At 52.3% G+C, this 18,609-nt stretch overlaps 4 protein-coding genes across 4 annotated transcripts; 2 read left to right on the top strand and 2 right to left on the bottom strand.

Annotated features, from left to right (window-relative positions):
* Positions 1–364: 364 nt before the first annotated feature.
* J4E86_008784 (uncharacterized protein) lies at positions 365–15,052 on the bottom strand (the record flags this gene model as incomplete). Its single annotated transcript, XM_051449294.1, has 1 exon — positions 365–15,052. One exon carries the CDS (start codon positions 15,050–15,052, stop codon positions 365–367), a length of 14,688 nt encoding a protein of 4,895 aa, XP_051299713.1.
* A 252-nt stretch (positions 15,053–15,304) lies between these two features.
* Positions 15,305–16,044, top strand: J4E86_008785 (uncharacterized protein; the record flags this gene model as incomplete). Its single annotated transcript, XM_051449295.1, has 2 exons — positions 15,305–15,520; positions 15,709–16,044. The coding sequence occupies 2 exons, from the start codon at positions 15,305–15,307 to the stop codon at positions 16,042–16,044; spliced, it is 552 nt and encodes a 183-aa protein (XP_051299714.1).
* Positions 16,045–16,431: 387 nt separating this feature from the next.
* Positions 16,432–17,142, bottom strand: J4E86_008786 (uncharacterized protein; the record flags this gene model as incomplete). Its single annotated transcript, XM_051449296.1, has 1 exon — positions 16,432–17,142. The coding sequence occupies one exon, from the start codon at positions 17,140–17,142 to the stop codon at positions 16,432–16,434; it is 711 nt and encodes a 236-aa protein (XP_051299715.1).
* Positions 17,143–17,516: 374 nt separating this feature from the next.
* On the top strand, positions 17,517–18,419 carry J4E86_008787 (uncharacterized protein; the record flags this gene model as incomplete). The annotated part of the gene is made up of 1 exon (XM_051449297.1): positions 17,517–18,419. One exon carries the CDS (start codon positions 17,517–17,519, stop codon positions 18,417–18,419), a length of 903 nt encoding a protein of 300 aa, XP_051299716.1.
* Between the last annotated feature and the right edge of the window lie 190 nt (positions 18,420–18,609).

Consider the following 18,609-nt stretch of genomic DNA (forward strand, 5'->3'; position numbering starts at 1 on the left):
TGCCTGTCATCCCACCCTGTTTCACCCCACTCGAGCAAGACATCGAGCGGATGACTCCGTCTCTAACCTCTCGCAATCAAGAATTTCTTGGCATGTTTTTGCATGTGCGCTTTGTAGCTAGTTGTAATGAGTGGCTGTTGGTTGGATTATCCCAACCTTGCATACAATACAGCTAATGAGCGAATGTGAATTCATACTACTAAGAAAGAGACTTAAGAGCACTTCAAACATTGAGTGCACAAAACTTTTAAAGTGCTAACTACCGTTCCCTAATTAAAACGCCATTTCCTTGACTGCAAATGCAGCCAGATTAAACCGACCACCCACAAGTGCAAATACACATACATAGGATGTAAGTACCTATTTAAGCACTCCCCGCAACTTCACCGAACCACTGCCTCAGTGCCCCAGCCAATACGCCCGGTAACTCCCTCACATCCCTCACAACGAGATAGTACCTGAACGGGAACTGCTCCATGTACTTGTATCTCACAATTTTGCCCTCAGGCGTGAACACAGCAGACTGTAAATCCAGGATAGAAGTCTTGGCTTGATCCTTCACTGGCACAGGTGGCTGAGCACCAAGGTTGTCAGATGGCACAGGTGTTGATACTGACGGAGCGGTAGCAGAGCTATCGATGATGATGAAGACGATCATCACACGCTCTTCTTGCGCTTTGCGAACGAGACGTTGGATTTCCGCATGATCGTCGCAGAGACCATCACTGACAATGAGCATTAATTGCCAGAGATCTTCACCCGCTGAACTCGATCCGTTCTGTCGCGCATCCTTGAATAGCTCCAAGCTCTTGTCGACCAGACCACGAACGTTGGTCTTTTTGGCGTCAAAGCCAAATTGCTCAAAGACACGTACACCGGCTTCGGAAGTGAAGGGCTTGTCAAAGTCATGCGCAACATTGACTTCGTCGCCAAAGCCTACGACGCTAACCTCGCCAACTTCTAGCATCGAAAGCGAGCGAGTAACAAGCGTAAGGGTCTTGAGTGCGAGTCCGCTGGCTCCGCTGTCGGCCATACTGCCACTGTTGTCCAATGCGATCATGACCTGGTAGCTTCTCTTGCTTGGCATGCTACGTCGCAGCCAAATCTTGTCGCGTTTATAACCTGATGCGATGTAGGGAATAATGCGCTTGAGGTTGAGTCGCTTTCCTGTGCGGAAGTCTCCACGAAGCTTTGTAGCGAGAGTGGGTGCAAGGATAAGGCGGAGATGCTCGGTCAGCTGTTGAGAGAGCGAATTTGTCGAAGCTTCGTGCGCAAGCCAGAGGGCGCGTGCAGAAGTGGGATCTATGGTATTTGGATCGAGGTGCGTAAGCGAGAGCTGGGCTTCGATGTTATCAGCAGACGACGTCGTCGACGAGACATCATCTTTGAGCGATACAGCATCGGCCATGTCTTCATCTTCATGATCGGAAAAGGGTCGTGGTTCGCCGACGAAAGCCTGAGGCTGGCCTTCCATCGCATTCGACTGCGGCTGCTGAGCTTCTTGGTCTTGGTCTTGTTGCTGCTCAGGCTCCTCCATATCAAGATCTTCATCGGCACCAGTCCTCTCTTCGTCTTTGTCATCGGGGCGGGATGGCAGCTTGTCCTCCTCTTCATTCATTGGCAGAGCCATATCGTGATCCAACGTCTTCGCTTGATCCTCAGTTGCGGTGCCCAATGCTTGCGTATCAGCTCGCTGTTCTTCGTCACCAACGTGCTCAAAGTCCGCATCAGCCATGTCGATCTCTTTATCGATTTGCTGAGCTTGAGTCTCATCCATTTCTTTGGCGTCTTGAATCTGCTTCTGCTGGTTGTACCACTTCTCGAGCACATCGCCCAGTTTCTTGAAAGACTGCGCCTCACGAGATTCCTCAGGTTGGTCTCCCTGTCCTCCAGCATCTGGCGCCGCATTTTGCCCAAGTTGACCGTCCTCAGTTGTCGGTGCTTGTTGCTGTTCAGCTGATTCGCCTTCCTGGCCTTCGTCTTGGTTTGCAGCACTGGCAGATGTTTGATCATTCTTGTTCGTGTGAGCTTCGTCATTGGCTTCTGTACCCGCGCCGGCTTCGGCATTAGGATCAGCATGATCGGTGTCTTTCTGCTCGCGAGCCTCATCGTCCGGCATGTTTTCATCTGGAAGAGGAACAGCATCGTCATCGTCCATCGGCTCATCACCCTCGTCTTCTTGTCCTTCTTCTGGCTGTTCCTCATTTCCAACATGACCGGCTGTTTCTTTTTCCTCTTCGTCTTCCTGCTCTGGGCCGACATCTTCGTCCATGGTATCTGGCAGTGCTGGATCGACTTCTGGCTGCATGTCTTCTTCTGGCAGATCATCTCCCATGTCCATGTCACCAAGATCATCATCTTCCTTGCCTTCGTCATCTTGACCGTCCATGTTCAAGTCTTCTGGCAGTTCCAGTGTCTCTTCCTCTTTCGCATGCGGATCCATCTGCTCTTTCTCGCCAACGCCAACGTTCTCATCCTGCTCCTCGCCTTCCGTCTCCATTTCCTCGTCTTCCTCGCCCTCCTGATTATCGTCCTTCTCGTCTTTCTCGTCATTCTTTTCGTCCTCACCACTCTTTTCCTTTTCCTTTTGCTCGGAAGCAACTTGCTCGTCTTGATCTTCAGTTCCCACATCTTCATTGCCTTCTTTGTCCTTCGCGTCGTCTTCCTTGCCACCATCGTCCCACATCTTCTCGTCAACAGCACTCGGGCCGAGGTCGTCGACACTGCCAACCTCACTTTGTGCATCATCATCTCCTTCCTCGCCAGACTCCTCGCCCTTATCTTCTTTCTCTCCCATCTCTTCCGTCTCACCTTCCATCTCTTGCTCGCCCATATCGACAGCATCTTCTTGTTCTTCAATACTGCCCTCACGTTCACCCTTCTGCTCCTGTGCCAGATCCTCGAGGTCTTCATCGTCTTCAATATCTTTGGAGATGTCTTCGGCACCTTCACCTTCGCCGAGGCCAGTTCCAGATTCAAGCTTATCGTCCTTGCCCTTCTGGGGATCGTTAGATTTCTCGGGAGGTTGACAGAAACCTTCCGTGCCAATCTGGATGAATGACTTCGACAGACGATGCAGTAGATTCGCAGTCGTTGCATGAAGCGCATCAAAGCGATTAACAATGTACTTGTGCGTCGCCACATACTGATGTAAGATTGGCTTTACGCATGCAAACAAAGCGACGATGACTTGCAGATTGGCATCGTCGTGTAGGTAATGCATCCTTTCGAGGAGCGTTTGTAGGGCTTCGCTGATTTGAGGAGAATGCAAGCCAACAAGCGCAGTGGCGAGTGCTTGTTCCTCCTTGAGGAGCCAGGACGTATCGTCGGTCGAGGTCGGTATGTCTGCCATGGCGGCCTCCACATCTTGCATTGAACCAAGGACAAGATCCAGAGAAGCGAGTACGTCTCGAGCATAAGACTCAACTGTTATGCGAATATCGATTAGAGATCTGACAGGATCGGCAGCGGGATACGAGAAAATGAATGGTTCAAGGTGCAGAAGCACTGTCTTTGCCATGTCGTTGTTGTTGACGGATGCGTTGAACGCCCGCTGAAGATCGGACAAGAAGGTTTTGACGGTGTTGTTGGCTTCTTGACGATCGATGGACTGGACTTTGAATGGGAGCTTCGGCGACTGGTCGTATGCATCGGCAAGGTTTGTAGCAGTACTGGTCCAACTGCGCATTTCACGAATCAACGTATCGAGCTCACTTGTCTTCCCGAGCCTAGCCTGAGCAGTCACCACATCGGCGGCGGTCTTGATCATAGCAGCAAGCCACCGAAGTTGCGGCTGTACAAAGCCTGAGACATCCACATGGTCGGAAACTAATGTAGCTTGACCGGGCGCCAACTGGCAGATGCTATCAACGAGTGACACAGGTGCTTTGATCTGTTCAAGACTGAGCGTAGCCTTGCTCAGCACACTGCGCTGTCGGATACAGGCATTTAGCAGGCCCTCTAAGTAGCCAATGCTTCTTGCTACGTCGTTTGGAGTCAGGTCACCAGAATGTTCTCTGGTAACCGCGCGAACCTGAGGCATGAGGTTGAGTGCTTTATGGAGGTAGTATTCAGCGGAACGTCCGGTCATGTTACCTCCCTTGACCAATGGAATAGTAGAGAGTATTGTCGAAAGCTCATCTTGCTTTGCTAGCGTGTCCACGCTTAGATTCGAGTTAATACCCATCCGCCGCAGCTCCTTCATCGTATCGGCGTAGAGCTTGCGCTTCTGGGTCTTGAGGTGTTGTACGGAAGTTTTGTTCTCTTCCGTGAGCGTCGTGGGTGTCGCCTTTTGCAACTCAAGTATAGAGCTTGAGATCTCAGCAATGAAATCGGTGATGTACGATGCACCGTCGACAGTATCGGCCTTTGGTGTTGTGAGATCGCGCATCATCGAGACTGTGATAGCAAGATTCTTGAAGCGAGCAGGCCTCTCATCCCAGCCTGGAATGCTCGTTGCACAAAGCTGGAGTCCTTCGTAGCTGGCAGCAGTACTAGCGGTCTCCAAAGAGACGTCTTGTAGCAGGTGATCTCCATCAGGGAAGCCAGCGCCCATAATCCCAGACACAGGCCGACTGAGCAGTGCCCTATATCTGCGGACTAATTTAGTCAACTTGCGATGATTGGCTTTTGCACTCTGCTTTAGGACCTCAATGTTGGTGTCTTTCCAGCTTGCAAGCTTGATTACATCGGTCATCTGCTTCTCTAGAGTTTGACGACCCTTGGTAAGAGCGTCATGCACGGGCTTCTCAAGGCGCGAATAGTAGGCAAGGAAATTGTCGAGTGCATCGTGTACAATCTTGAAAGTGCCAAGGTCTTGCATGCGCATGCTTGTATGTTGGCAAAGCTGTCTTAGAAGCTTTATGCGCTGCTCGAAATGTCCAAGCGTTGTCGACTCAAAGAATCCCTCCAGCGTTTTGAGCAGATTCTTGACGTGTGTACGTAGACTCTTCTCATCTTCGCTGCACTCTGATGCGGCAATGATGGTCTCATATGCCACGAAGAACCAACTCTTCGCGTCGTCGCGATACTTCTCCTCTTCCATGTCGAAGAGTCGTGCCCAAGTGGTGAGCTCAAGCTCTCTCCAGCTGACGAGGAGATTGGTGAGATCATCGTAAAGGTTGGCCGTGCTATACTCTTTGCTGGCAACTCTCTGCCATTCGTGCATGTATGCATAAAGTTTCTCGGCCTTCGTGATGAACTTGGCCACAGGATCAACATGTCGAAACTCGAGGGTTTCGTCGCATGTGCGCAGAACCTCCGAGAGAGTGGCATGTTCTGGCCAGATATTACGAATCTGGCGGTAGCGCGTCTGGATACGATGGATGAGCGTGATGAGACGCTTGGCCTCTGACAGATTAGGGTCAAAGTAGAAGTTATAGGTTCTCGCTGTGCCAATAGTCGACAGTGCGTTGACCTTCTTCTCAAGTACCAGGTATATGGTTGGCAAAGCATCTTCGTGTTTGCTATTGAAGCCCTTACCACCCGATATACGGTTCACTTCAGTCGCACACCACTCTAACAATGATTTGATAGAATCTGAGGCATCCCGGTCTCCGCCAAAGAGTTCGGCATGAATGTTGGCGAGTCGGACCGCATGATCCCGTGATTTAGATGATAGTCGAGCTGAACTGACTACTTCTCCCTGATCTTCGTCATAGTCTGGGAACAAAGTTGGATCCTCTTCGTCTGCGTCGTCGTCCAGCCCACGGTACGTATACAAGCTGGAGTTTTGGGCCTCTTTCTCTTGGTCTTGGAGTAGCTTGGTCTTCCAGTCGACGTAGAAGCTAGCAAACAAGTCATGAATCAGGGCTCTAACTGGTGATGTCGTCATGACCGCGGGATCGGTTTTTATGAGTGTGAGCAAAGAGTAAAGGGTATGCCACCTTATATCGATAGCGTGTTCGCGCTGCCGTAAGCTCTCGTGCATGGACTGCAATGTCAATTCTGCCTTCTCCATTGGCTGAGTCCGCCCGAAGAATGGCGTCCTCGACGACATGTATGCTAAACTTCTGCTGACACTGCTTTCGACCCTCTTCTCTTCTTCTCTCCGGCCCATAGTGAGGCCAATTTGTAGGCAAGAGAGGAAGCCTACTGCTATGTCTGTGATGTCGTCGTATTCCCGATATCCTTCGGTGAGTCTTTGTGTGATGCGAAGGATATTTTGCTGCAAGGTGAGATCACGAGCAGCTTCGTGGACGGACATTGTTCCGTTCAAGAGAGGCTGTGTAGTACTCAGTAGGTTTGTGAATTCGCCCTGTAGATCGTCGAGCTCGGAGATAACGGGGCGGACGATAGCCGGGACAGGCGGCTCTTGACCCATAGCATTGACCGCCTCTTCGATCCGACGGATGCGGAAACTTGTCGCTTCTCCAGTGAAATCGATTTGAAACTGTCTCAAAGTGCTGAGGGCATGCGAAAGAGAACTCTTCTCTGCGTTGAACATATCGCGTTCGATCATAGGCCGTAGCGCGGGATCGTGCGGGTAGTTTGGGACATACAGCCGCAAGCCTAAAAGGCCTAAGTGAGTCCACGCTGCAGCGTCAATATGAGAACCAGACAATGGATTGCAGTGTGCGATCCCGTCCTCTAGAGCCACTCGATAGGAATCCGGGATGTCCGCATCCGGAGATATTGCGACTGAGCCTCCAATCGCCGACCCCATAATCATACTAGAGTGCGATGCGATAATCTCGTGGTAGATGTCCTTGTAGATCATGTCTAACGCAGTCACCTGGCCCCGCGTTATGTGACAAGCGTCTAGTGACAGCTGTTGGGAGAGAACCTGTAATTCCGTTTCGAATCGGTCGAGCTGTGCTAGCTGTACTTCATCGATAGCGTGGAGCTTTGCAAATATGGCAGTGTGGAATCGGCCTTCTAGTACCATAGCGTTTGCTGATTTGCGCGTCAAACCAAGATGGCGATACAGTCTTGTGAACTGTTTCGATCCATGCTCAGATCGCTCGAATGCAAGATTCATGAGTTTCGTCGCTCGCCTGGCGAACAGGGCTGATCGTGCCCGCGTGGCGACAACAGCTGAGGTCAGACCTGATTGTCTGCTCGTATCGATGTCGTGGCGTGTTATGTCTAGGAACTGACAGAGCCCTTCAAACTCGTCTTCGAAGTATGGAGTAATGAGCATATTATCTTCCCCGATTGTCTGCTCAAGGTCATAGATGGCCGCACTCAGACCCGCGATGAGTCCTTTGGCATCAACTTGGTTCTTTCGAACGAGCGTGAGGGAACTTGCAACCCTTTCGCGTAATTGTATCATCTCATCCACGTGCAAGGTTGACTGCCACATGATCGCATCGAGCCGGTCGGCTAAGCTTTCGAGCTCCAGAACAGCGCCCAGCTGAGAATGAGTTGTCGGTGTAGACGGTTTGAATACTCGCCAGATGTGTTCCATGCCCAGGCCAGTGGTTAACTGAACGTCAGATCCAAATGCAATCATCTGCTTAGCGAGTGTAGTACTCAGGTTTTGTGAGAGAGAACCTGACTCTTCGGTCATGGCAGGAGTTGCGGATGTTAACATCTTAAGATAAGTCTGGAACATGGCGCGATCGAACGTGGACGCCGTGGTGAGTCCGTGGAAAGCCCAGAATAAGGTTCTCAATGGCTTCAGGAAAGCAACGTCACGATGGTGAGTTTGTTGAACTGTCGCCGAAAGGCCATCCACAACTTTGACAAGACCCTGCCAGTACGCATGGAGGAACGCCGGCAACCTTTGCTTTTCTTTGCGTCTTTCAAAACGAGCGGATGGAAGATCCTGGATAGCGTGTTGCATCTTGTGAAGGTCTAGCATGATCTCATACATCGACGCACTCCAGATGCTGGTTGCATTCGATCTTTCGGTACGGCTCAGAAACAGCTCGTTACCTAGAGGATGATAAGGGCGAAGTCTCATTGACTCATCATCATCAAGCAGCTTGTAAACCGCTGAGATATGCGTTGCCCACGTGCTTTGCAAGAATTGAGCATGTTGTGATATACGGTGCTCGAGACTTCCTTGAGCCTCTGCGGATAATAGTTGCGTGGTAGAATGGCCGTTGGCTCCGTTGAGTTCGACAAAAGAACTTGACACGAGACCTTGCCGGGCCTGCTTAGTGAAACTTGCCAACAGACTAGAATCTTGGAGTCCCAGATGCTCGAAGCGGTACTCCAATGTTGTTGGCAAATTCTCTTCTTGTTCTTGGAATTGGCGATACCGATACATGACGGAATCAAGTGGATACTGCACGACCGGTCGATCGTCTTTAGAAGCTTCATCGCCAGCCTCCAACAGACATATCTCAACGGCTCTGTTTCGCATCGCTCTTGACAGCTCGCCATACTTGGAATCCATTGTCATGAATACTCGGAAATTTGGATGAGGGCGTACGATGCGTGCTTCTCCATCGTCTGTAGAGTGTTCGTTGATCGAAAGGTAGCCGTTAGGCTCGAGTAGCGAGTTGAGTCGATCTAGAACAGCGCTTGAGCATAGATTTGCATTATCAAGAACAAGCCAGTTCCCTTTTTCGAGCGAGCGAATGAGAATGCCGTCGACCCATTGGAAACGCGCGCCGTCGATTTGTTGGCCTGAAGCTTGCAGTGATGATTGCAGCTTTTGAGCCAGCTCCGTCGCTTCGGGGCTCAGCCCCGAAAGCATTTCAAGGAAGTGCGCGATATTACTGTTGCCATGTACCAAAGACCCAGCCTGAAGTAGTTCCAACATTTGAAGATGTATGGCTGAGGGCTGCATGCTGGTCGCAATATGTCTTCGGACGAGCTGTTCCGCCTGGTGGAGACATTGATGCACCTCCCTTGTCGGATCCAACTGTTCATATCCGCCAACGAGGTCCATAGCATCGACATCAGCATTCATAGAGAAGGTGATTAGGTCTGCGCCGACGTAGCCTGCCAGCTGGCTGATCATAGTAGTCTTACCAGAGCCGGGTGGGCCCACGACGATTATCGGCCAATTCTGCTTCACACTGACCAGAAGAGCTTCCATTGGTCCCAGCCGCGAGGTCCGAAGGGTCGACATGGCATCCGCACGTGCAACTGAAGTGTCGCGCGGTAATAGACCGAGGCCAACTTGTACTGTCATAGCGCTCAAGCTGTGAAAGAGACTTATGCGAGGTTCGTGAACCCCATACTGGTTCTCAAATAGCTTGCGAAGTCGAATGCGATCGCCCTCTGTGCGGAAACGCTGGGTGAATATAGTGTCCAGGAAATCCCGCGCTGAACCCGGGAAATCTGATGAAGTGAGAAGTTGCAGCCAGCGCAGTGTGTCGCGTAGATTAAACTCCCAAGGTGCGCCAAGATTACCAAATGCGCGACGGCTGACAACCTGCTCGTCCAGGTCCGCCACGAATCGGATAAGTTTTGCGACTTCTTGCTGATCGATTCCAGGGAATACCTTGTTACAGATGAGCGTCAGGTCTTCTGGGCGGAATACGTCGGCATATACGACGGTGAATCGGTTGACGAAGGAAGCTGGCAAACCCTTACGGCCACCGCCCTGGTGATGCGGATTCTGGGCTGCGAAGACTCTAAAATCTTGATGTTTGTGAAAGGTCTGGTCCAACTCAGATATGTAAACTTCGCCGCGGTGATCAAGGACCGCGTTGAGGCCTTCAAGTACTGACTGGGAGGCCAGGTTCATCTCGTCAAGGAGTACCCAATCGCCATTCTTCATTGCTTTGAGGAATGGAGCGTCACGCCAAGCGAATGTACCGGCGGCTCCCCCTTCGACAGGCACGTCCGATCCGAATAAGTCCATCAGATCTGTCTGTTCAGATAAATTGAGACGTGTCAAAGGTTTGCCAATCGATCTGGCTAAGGCAGTGACTAGCGTAGTTTTACCTACACCGGGGTTTCCTTCCAACAGGATTGGTTTTGGAAGTTGTAGTGCGCGAACTATCCGCATCGCGTTGGAGCGAGTGGTGGGTGCTTCAAGCGCAAAGTTGGACGCCAGCGAGGCTACCGACGAGAACTTGGGGATGGAGAAAGAGCCTAATTGGAAAGAATGCTCCGTATTTGAGATGTCAATGGCGGCGAAGTACATAGGTGCGACATCTTGACCCAATAGCTTGCTCAGGTGATGTAGACATGTCCTCTTCTCATCATCGATAGTGGATGCAGAAATAGCAAGTAGACCTGCCGGGTTGGCACCAAGTGTGTCAATGAAAACCATGGCCGCGCCGTGGGTAACTCCAAATATAGGGTCGCCGTGTTTCGAGTCGTTGACGAAAGACACCCATGCTAAAGTATCACGGACAGATATTGAAGAAGCAACAGAGGTGTTGTACTTGTCATTGAACCATTGTGAGAACGAGACAATAGCTTCAGCATACTGAATCAAGCTTGGTCTCAGCTTCGATCGCACAATCTCGAGGATGTCGTCGAGGTCGGACATTGCTGGAACCCAGATCTCTGTGAAGCGGTTTCGAAGGGCTGGCGAGAGCTCCTTCTTACCGTAGTCTCCACCTGGGTTCATAGTAGCAAGAAACTGGAACCCATCGCTAGCTGTAATCATGGAGTCCACCGGACCTTTCTCTGCCAGCAGAAGGGAACGCGAAGGCTCGAGAACGCTGTTCAGGCGCTCAAGCACTGAGTCATCAGCTAGCGAGATCTCGTCCAGAAGGAAATAGTGGCCTTGCTTCATTGCGTACACCAAGCTACCATCCGCCCATTCAAACAAGGCACTTGCCTTAGCTCGACTGAATTGTATAGATTGGCGAAGCTCATCAGTGATTGCACTGGGTGAGTCATTAATGATGTTGTCGTAAAGCGTCATAAGCTCTTCGAAACCCAGCGAGCCAGGGTCACCCTGAAGGCGTTCGCCCAGAGTCTCATGGAGTGCTTCAAGCACTTGCTCTCTTACTGATTCCTCAATAGCGGCCCGGTTTCTGATCGGTCGTTGCGCACCAATCAAGTCTCCAGTTTCAGTGTTCTGGTGAGCATTGACGATGTGGAGTCGGTTGTTGAATTGCTCTGCGAGTAATTGGCAGACAGTCGTTTTTCCGCAACCAGTCTCTCCGATAAGTAGAACCGGTTCATTGTTTCGGATAGCATGTGCAACAAGAACCGATAAGCGACGCATGGCGCGGGTCCAAACGATATCAGTAGTGACCATAGCCATACTATTGCCAAGCCCTTCGATGTTCGATAGGCTGTCAGATCTGAACAGTCGCTCTTCGTCTATCGTCACCCTCGGGCCCTTTTCGCTCATCACGGTCTCTAGAATCTTCTTGACGGCGACTCGCTCATCCTCTTTGCGCACGCGTTCAGCAAGAAGCATGTAACCGTTGTTGGCTAGGTCTTGGATTGTGTCTGCTTTGCGCTGAGCCCATCTGAATAGGTCTCGTAGTGTCGCAAAACTCTTCTGCTCAAAGATACGGTTCTCCTGTCGAAGTGTGGAAAGCTCCCGATATACCTTGACAATCCGCTTGCACCATGTTTCCGGAATCATGGTACGGCGATGTAGAATCTCCGTCAACTCTTCTACCGGTATGTCGTCGAAGTGTAGCTCCAGGAAACGATTACGGAAAGCTCTTGAAAGCACCTTACGTCCTCCGTAGAGACCAGCCGGGTTCTGTGTGGCGAAGAGCATGAAGTCTTCGTGTGGCCGGACGACCTCTTGTGTTTCTGGAATGAGTAGCTCTCGGTTGTCATCGAGCAGGCGATTCAAAGCTTCGAGAACATCTGTAGGCGCCAGATTGAGTTCGTCCAAAACGATCCAGTGGCCCTCACGTAGAGCTCGTACTAATATACCCTCTTGGAATGTGAGCTTTCCGTCAAGTCCGGAGATGTACGACCCTAGGTACTCTTGCAAGTCGGTGTGCTCATGGTTGTTGATACGAACGAACTTGTTCCCTGATCGCTTGGCTAGGTACTCAATCATACTTGTCTTACCGGATGAGGTAGGGCCTTGGATCAACACTGGGTACTTTCGTGTGGAAGCAGCTCGAATGAGGTTGTCCATGTTGCGCTGAACAAAGGGGGTGATGATGTAGTGCGATTGCTCCTCCACATCATGCACACCCTGTCGGAGCCAGTAATGGCCCTGTCTGACGTAGTCTCGACCATCTGATGGTTGCTGAAGTGGCTTTCCGAGCTCAGCCTTTACGGAAGTCTTTTGCGGGAAAAGATGCTTGGTAATAAGCGGAGCGATCAGGTCTTCTGAAGCCTTGCCTAGGAAAGTCAAGAAACTCATGTGAAACCCTTCATACAGAGCCCGACGGAGAGTACAGAGCGGCGCAATATCCCTGGCGTATGACAACGTCCGTGTCAAAGTTCGCAGGCTGAAGTGGGCTTTTTGATCTGCGCCATCGACGAGCATGTTCGCTTTCGCAAGTTTTTGAATCTCAAGGTACAGAGTAGTGACATCGCGTGCTATGCGCACGATTGCTGGATCTGTTCCGTCTCCGCCGAGATATTTCTCCACGATGTTGCGCAAGCTCTTTTCGTCACCGTCTGGACTCTCGACGTATAGCTCAGTGAATCGCGATCGGATGCCCGGTGGGAGGTCCTTCTTGCCTACATCGGTGGCCGGATTCATCGCAGCGAACACTCTGAAATTGGGATGTGCGACCACACGTTCGACATTGCCAGTCTCGGTCAGGAGTATCGATGGGTTCCCATCTGGGCCGCCGCCCAAAAGATCAGTAAGCGCCTCTAGTGTGTCCGAAGACGCCAAGTTGATCTCATCAAGCAATACCCAATCGCCATTCCTAACTGCCTTGACGATATTGCCTTCCAGGAAAGAAAAGGCAAACGCTTCCGAGCCACTAGCAAGCTGCGCCTCCAAGTCGTGCAGATCAGCTGCAAATTTCTCCCATCTTGCTGTCGGGAAGTTGGCAGGTAGCGAGTCCATCTTTCGCTTCTTTTTAGGCTGACCACCATCAGGATCCGGAGATGACGTTTGCGATTCGTGTGATTTCCTGGCTGCATCAACCATCTTCAGAGCCTCGCGCCACAGTGAACAAACGCGCTTCCAATCGCCCTTCGCAACACGTTTTCCGAGCATTTCGATGAATCGCAAGTTCTTCTTTCGTGAGAAGGTGGTATCGAAGATTTCATCAAATTCGTCCTTGAGTGGAATGACAAGGCTGCGTACATTGACAGGCTTGAAGCCACCCAGCAGATCGCCGCTCTCGCTTTGTTGTGACAAGTTGAAGGCTACGAGCTTGCGACCAAGCTGCTCAGCCAGATACTGGATGCAGGTTGTCTTTCCAGTGCCCGTCTCACCCACTAAAAGAAGCGGTTCTTGACGATCGACTGCTACGGCCACCTTCTCAAGCAGGCGTAGGGTGTAGTCATTGGTTGAAAATGGCCGTGCTGAACCCGATTTCTTAGAAGACTTATGCTTAGACAATCGCGCTCGTCCAATCTGAATAGTGCCGGATGATGTAGTCTTGGAAGGCACCTGAAGCTTGACTTCGCGGTTCCTTAACAAGTGGTCTCTGCGCTGAGGGTCGATGTGTAACTCTTCTGCCACACAGGCCATGACCTTCGAACGCGCGCCTTCGGTACGCAGACTTCCCGCAAAGCAATCGAATGCCTCCATGAATATGTCGTCCTTTTGCGCGTTGCTGAATGATGCAGCCTGTCCAAGAAGTACCGCGATCCGGTCGCACCACTTGAGTAAGTCTCGTGGTGTCATGGCTCGAAGTGATGTACCATTCTCGGATGAGAATTTGGGATCTGAGTACAGGTCCAATAGCCGTGCATAGACCTCCATGATGCTGGAAAGATGCTTCTGCAACGCAGGATACTTTGCGTGTATCACCTGACGGAACTCCTCTAGATGAGGCATCTGCACTGTGACAGATTTCCAGAATCGATGGCCAATCATGTTCTGACGGGGTATGATCTCCTGGCCTCTTGGGTTAAGGGTGCTTCGCATAGTGGCGATGATGCGGAACCCACGCGCTGCTCGTATGGTCTCTCCTCTGCTGGGTATGAGTAGTTCACCGCGTTCTATGAGGGGTAGCAGCGTGCTGATAACCTCGTTTGGCGCCCGATCGAGATCCTCGATGAAGATCCACCGGCCTTCCCGAACAGCGGTAGTGAGTACTCCTGCGCGCCAGCTAAAGGTTCCCGGCTTAGCTCCGGTAGTGTACATTCCAATCAGTAGCTTTGCGTCACTTTGTTCGTTCAAATGAAGGGTAACCATTCCGTCGAGCTTGTTGAGCTGCCATGCGAGATGACGCGTAAGAAGAGTCTTGCCCGAGCCCGCGAGGCCCGTGAGTAGGATAGGGCTGGACCCAAGAAGTCCATGAGCGATCTTCTTTAGGTTTTCCTCTGTGGTGGCTGTCGAGACGAGCTGGGCAGGCCTCTCTTGGGATGGGCTTCCGTCCAACCGAGGCAGTAGAACACCATTGACGTTGACTGTATACGGCGATAGGTCCTGATATAAAGCATTCGCGCACGTGTCTATCCCGGAAATCTCCTGGCCAATCTTGCTCTGTAGATGTTTCCACCTCTTCTCTTCCCAAAGCGACAAAAAGCGGTAGTCGATGTGCTGACCTTCCCATGGCCCCTCGATCTCCTCCTCTCCAAGGAATCGCTTGATCATTTCTTGGGTCGCAAAATCCGCCGTATGCGCGTATAAACAAAGCGTCCGTATGGCCAGGTACCGTACAACGCGACTCGTGTGCTGAGACAGGCGCTCCAAAGCAAGCGGTCGTACATAGTTAGTGAAGTTCTTGCAGTCGTAACTGACGAGTCGGAATGTTCCAAGAAGAACTTCGACAAGATCAACATCACTGGTAGCGTTCATGATTTCGATCGATGATCTCGATCCGATGATTGGAGAATCAGAAGTATGGGCCAGAAATCGTTCCACGTGCTCCGCGAGGTGAGGCGCAAGTGGTAGTAATCGCCCAAAGGCCGCCACTTTCGCGTCGGTCTTTGAGCCAGACCGTACCCACCGCGCGCATAGCTCTGTGAGGAGACTTCCATGCTGAACAAGAATGTCGTCTGTGGATTCGGGCTTCAAGGCTTCCGTGGCAAGCGTGTTGATGTCGACCATTTTACCGGACTTGCGGGTATTGATTCGTTCCATTTCTGCAAGGGTGGGGTTGTGATAGGACTTCGGGGCGCCTTCCCATAGTTTCGACGCTTCAGTATGTCCGGGAGGTGGTGTTGTGGCGGTGATGTCTGAAGGCCTCGAAGTTCTCTAACTTTTTTGCGGGTCTGGGAACGCGCCAAGACGCCAACCCAATTAGTCGTAATCCGCTCCGCAAAATCTCATGATGGCAGGCACGCCCGCAACGTACAATCATCACCATCGATTCACGCCTTCCCCTCCAGCACAATGGCAGCACCGGCATCCCGCGCGCTCAGGCGCTGTATCTGCACCGCGAAGCAGTCCGCATACGTACGACCGACCGTTGGAGCCACACAGCAGAGGATACAGCGGAGATGGCAGTCAGATGCGGCAGCTCCCACAAATCCAAAGATTGCGACGATCGTGGATCAGATTAGTCAATTGACTCTGTTGGAGACTGCAGACTTGGTATCGACGTTAAAGGTACGGTGACATGGTACGGGGGTGGGAAGGCGACCATCGGAAGCCTGTAGTGGCACGCATACAATATGTAGAGCATGCCCGTCTTCACACCTGCATTGTGTTTAAGGGAGACAGGCCTGGCTTTAAACCGTTTCGCCACCGATGATAGATGCAGCGACGTTCAGGTTGTCCCACTAACACTTCGCCAGACTCGTCTGAACATACCCGACATGCCTATGGGAGGATTTGTCGCTGGTCCCGGAGGAGGTGCAGGTCCCGCGGCCGCAGCCCCCGTCGAGGAAGAAGAGGCCGCGCCCGCCGCTCAAGAGAAGACACTTTTCAACCTCAAGCTCGAGAAATTCGACGCCGGCGCGAAACCCAAGGTGATCAAGGAGATCAAGGCCATGTTAGGCTTGAGTTTGGTGGACAGCAAGAAGTTCGTTGAGGGAGCACCGAAGATGATGAAGGAGGGTGTGCCAAAGGAGGAGGCGGAGAAGATTGTCGAGACGCTCAAGGCGCTGGGTGCTACAGTTGTCATGGAGTAGGGGCATGCTATAAGCGGCGAAGAGCAGGATCTGGGAGAGAAGGACGAATACTGTATCATAGCATTACGTTTGGGCGTGTACAGATATGTTTGGAATGACCATGGATGTATACAGTTTACTCAGAATTCCAACAACAATGTGGGCGTCATGAGACAAGCCCGTGGTATCTCTGCCCCAACGCCTAGGCCATGCTGTGGCAATGTCTGTCGCTCCCAATCAACGCCGTAAATGCAGATCAGCTACCGCCTGCCCACCATGCCAGGGACCATTTCCGACTGACACGGTCTTGGAACTTTGGCTACCCTCATCGTCGCTTGACTGTTCCTCGTTCGCAGCAGCTCTGGCCGCTTCCCATGCCTCAATCTTCTCTCGGTCTTTGTCAGGATTCTATCCGAACTCAATAACCTTCCTCCTCTCCTCGGCATCTTCCCTCGCGGTAACATAGTCGTCCTCGTTGATGTCGCTGGCCTCATCCCATAGCTTCTCCAGCTCCTCGTAGCCGTCTCCTGGCACCGCCCAGATACTCTCCCGCAACCTCTTGTGTCTCTCCCTGTCCTCCTCAATCCTCTGTTCAATCTGACGTTTGTCCATTCTTTGCCCTCCATTCCGACCGGCAGAAGCCGGAAAGCTGTCTTTGGGGTCGGAGGTATCTGTCGCCATGAAGGGATGCGCGACTTCTCTCGACTTCAGTACGGCCTCGAGTTCTTGGACAGTCTCCTTCATGAGGATGGACAGGTTCTCAAGCGTCTTGAGGACTTTGCGAACGACGCGGATGTTGGCGCCTTCTTCGCCTACGACACATTCTACGACAGCCAGTATGTCTCTTTGCAACATACGGACGTAGCCCATTGCGCTCGTGTCGCCCGAGTTGTTGTCCCTGACGGCGTATTCGCAGAGGCATTCGATGAAGAACATGATGTTCGCGCGGGTGTTCATGTTGGTGCGTTCGAGTTGCTCGAGGATGCAGGAGTGGAGGTCTTCGTCCATTTCACGGTTCTTCAACGCGTAGAGAGCGGCCTTTTGGAGCGACGTGTGGGATGCGCTGAGGTGGGAGAGCAGCGTCGTGAAGCGTTGACGGACCTCGAACGGGTCGGCCATGGTGGAGCTCGGGCTTGCGCACGTCTTTGGCTACTATGGGCCCGGCGGTAGTCTTGGTGGTCTGGACGGCAAGGTCGTGCGGAGCGTCAGGCGGAGAGCTTGGGGAGGTGCGCGCATATCGTCGGCCATGGCCATAGCTCAAGATTTCTCCAAGCCAACCTTGGAACGTGGGGAAGGCGCCGATCTCGCGCTCCCGAAACGCAGCGGCCCTCGTCCTTCGCGTTTGCCCAACAGTGCCCACCAAGACGCCCACAGGACTCATCCACCATGGCGACCACACAAGAAGCCAAGCCTCTCACGTTGACTGTCCTCGGCTCTGGCACGTCGTCTGGCCCACCCCCCAACCACAGCCATCGCTAACAAGCCCAGGAACCATGGGCATCGCGATAATGGGCGGCGTCATGGCCTCGCTCGCTTCTGCCAGGACGAGAGCCTCGCTCGATCCCGCCTCTGCCTCTGCCTCTGAAGACGTGCCTAACCTCTCCAACTTCATCGCCTGCGACCAATGGGCCCCCGCCGAACAAAACGTCCGCAAAGCCCTCGGCCACTACAACTTCCCCTTGCAGACGCTCACAAACCAGAACCTCAAGGGCGTGCAGGAAGCTGACATCGTACTGCTGAGCTGCAAACCACATGGCTTCAAGACGATTCTGGGCGAGGAGGGCGTTGGGGAGGCGCTGAAGGGGAAGGTGCTGGTCAGCATCCTGGCAGGCGTGACGCGGGAGCAGATTGAAGCTTTCCTGTATCCCCATGGGCCGGCGAAGACAGAAAACGCTTGTCGCGTGGTGAGGGTCATGCCCAACACTGCGTCTTTCGTAGGAGAGTCCATGTCTGTGATCCAGACTTCGGACCCACCCCTCAGTGAGGCGCAGTACAAGCTCGTTGAGTTTGTCTTCAGCTCCATCGGTCGCGTTACGAACCTCCCTCCTGCGAACATGGATGCCGCGACCGCGCTGTGTGGCTCGGGTCCAGCTTTTTTCGCACTGATACTGGAGGCGGCGGCCGACGGTGCGGTTGCCATGGGCCTACCAAGAGCAGAGGCACAGATGATGGCTGCGCAGACCATGAGGGGAACCACTGGGCTCGTGCTAAACGGCGAGCATCCGGCGGTGCTGAAGGACAAAGTCTCAACGCCTGGTGGTTGCACCATCGGTGGGCTCATGTCTCTCGAGGAAGATGGCGTCAGGGGCGCCGTCGCAAAGGCAATTAGGGAAGCGACTGTCGTCGCATCGAGATTGGGTGGTGAGCAGAAGGAGTTTGTAAACCACAGGCGGTAAATATGTCGAAGCTTCAAACCCTGTGACGGCTTCGTCCCAACATCCCAGATTTCACAGAATAAACGATACCACAATTCCACAACGTATCCATCTCCGGACAAGAATTCTTAATTATCGTACCTAAGCCTACGCTGATTACTGCGTATACAGCATACATGTTCGTCCATATCTTCTGACTCATGTCTCAAAG

Source organism: Alternaria arbusti (genome assembly GCF_024043155.1).
Source record: "Alternaria arbusti strain BMP 1465 chromosome Unknown scaffold_14, whole genome shotgun sequence".
In the NCBI taxonomy this organism is placed as follows: domain Eukaryota; kingdom Fungi; phylum Ascomycota; class Dothideomycetes; order Pleosporales; family Pleosporaceae; genus Alternaria; species Alternaria arbusti.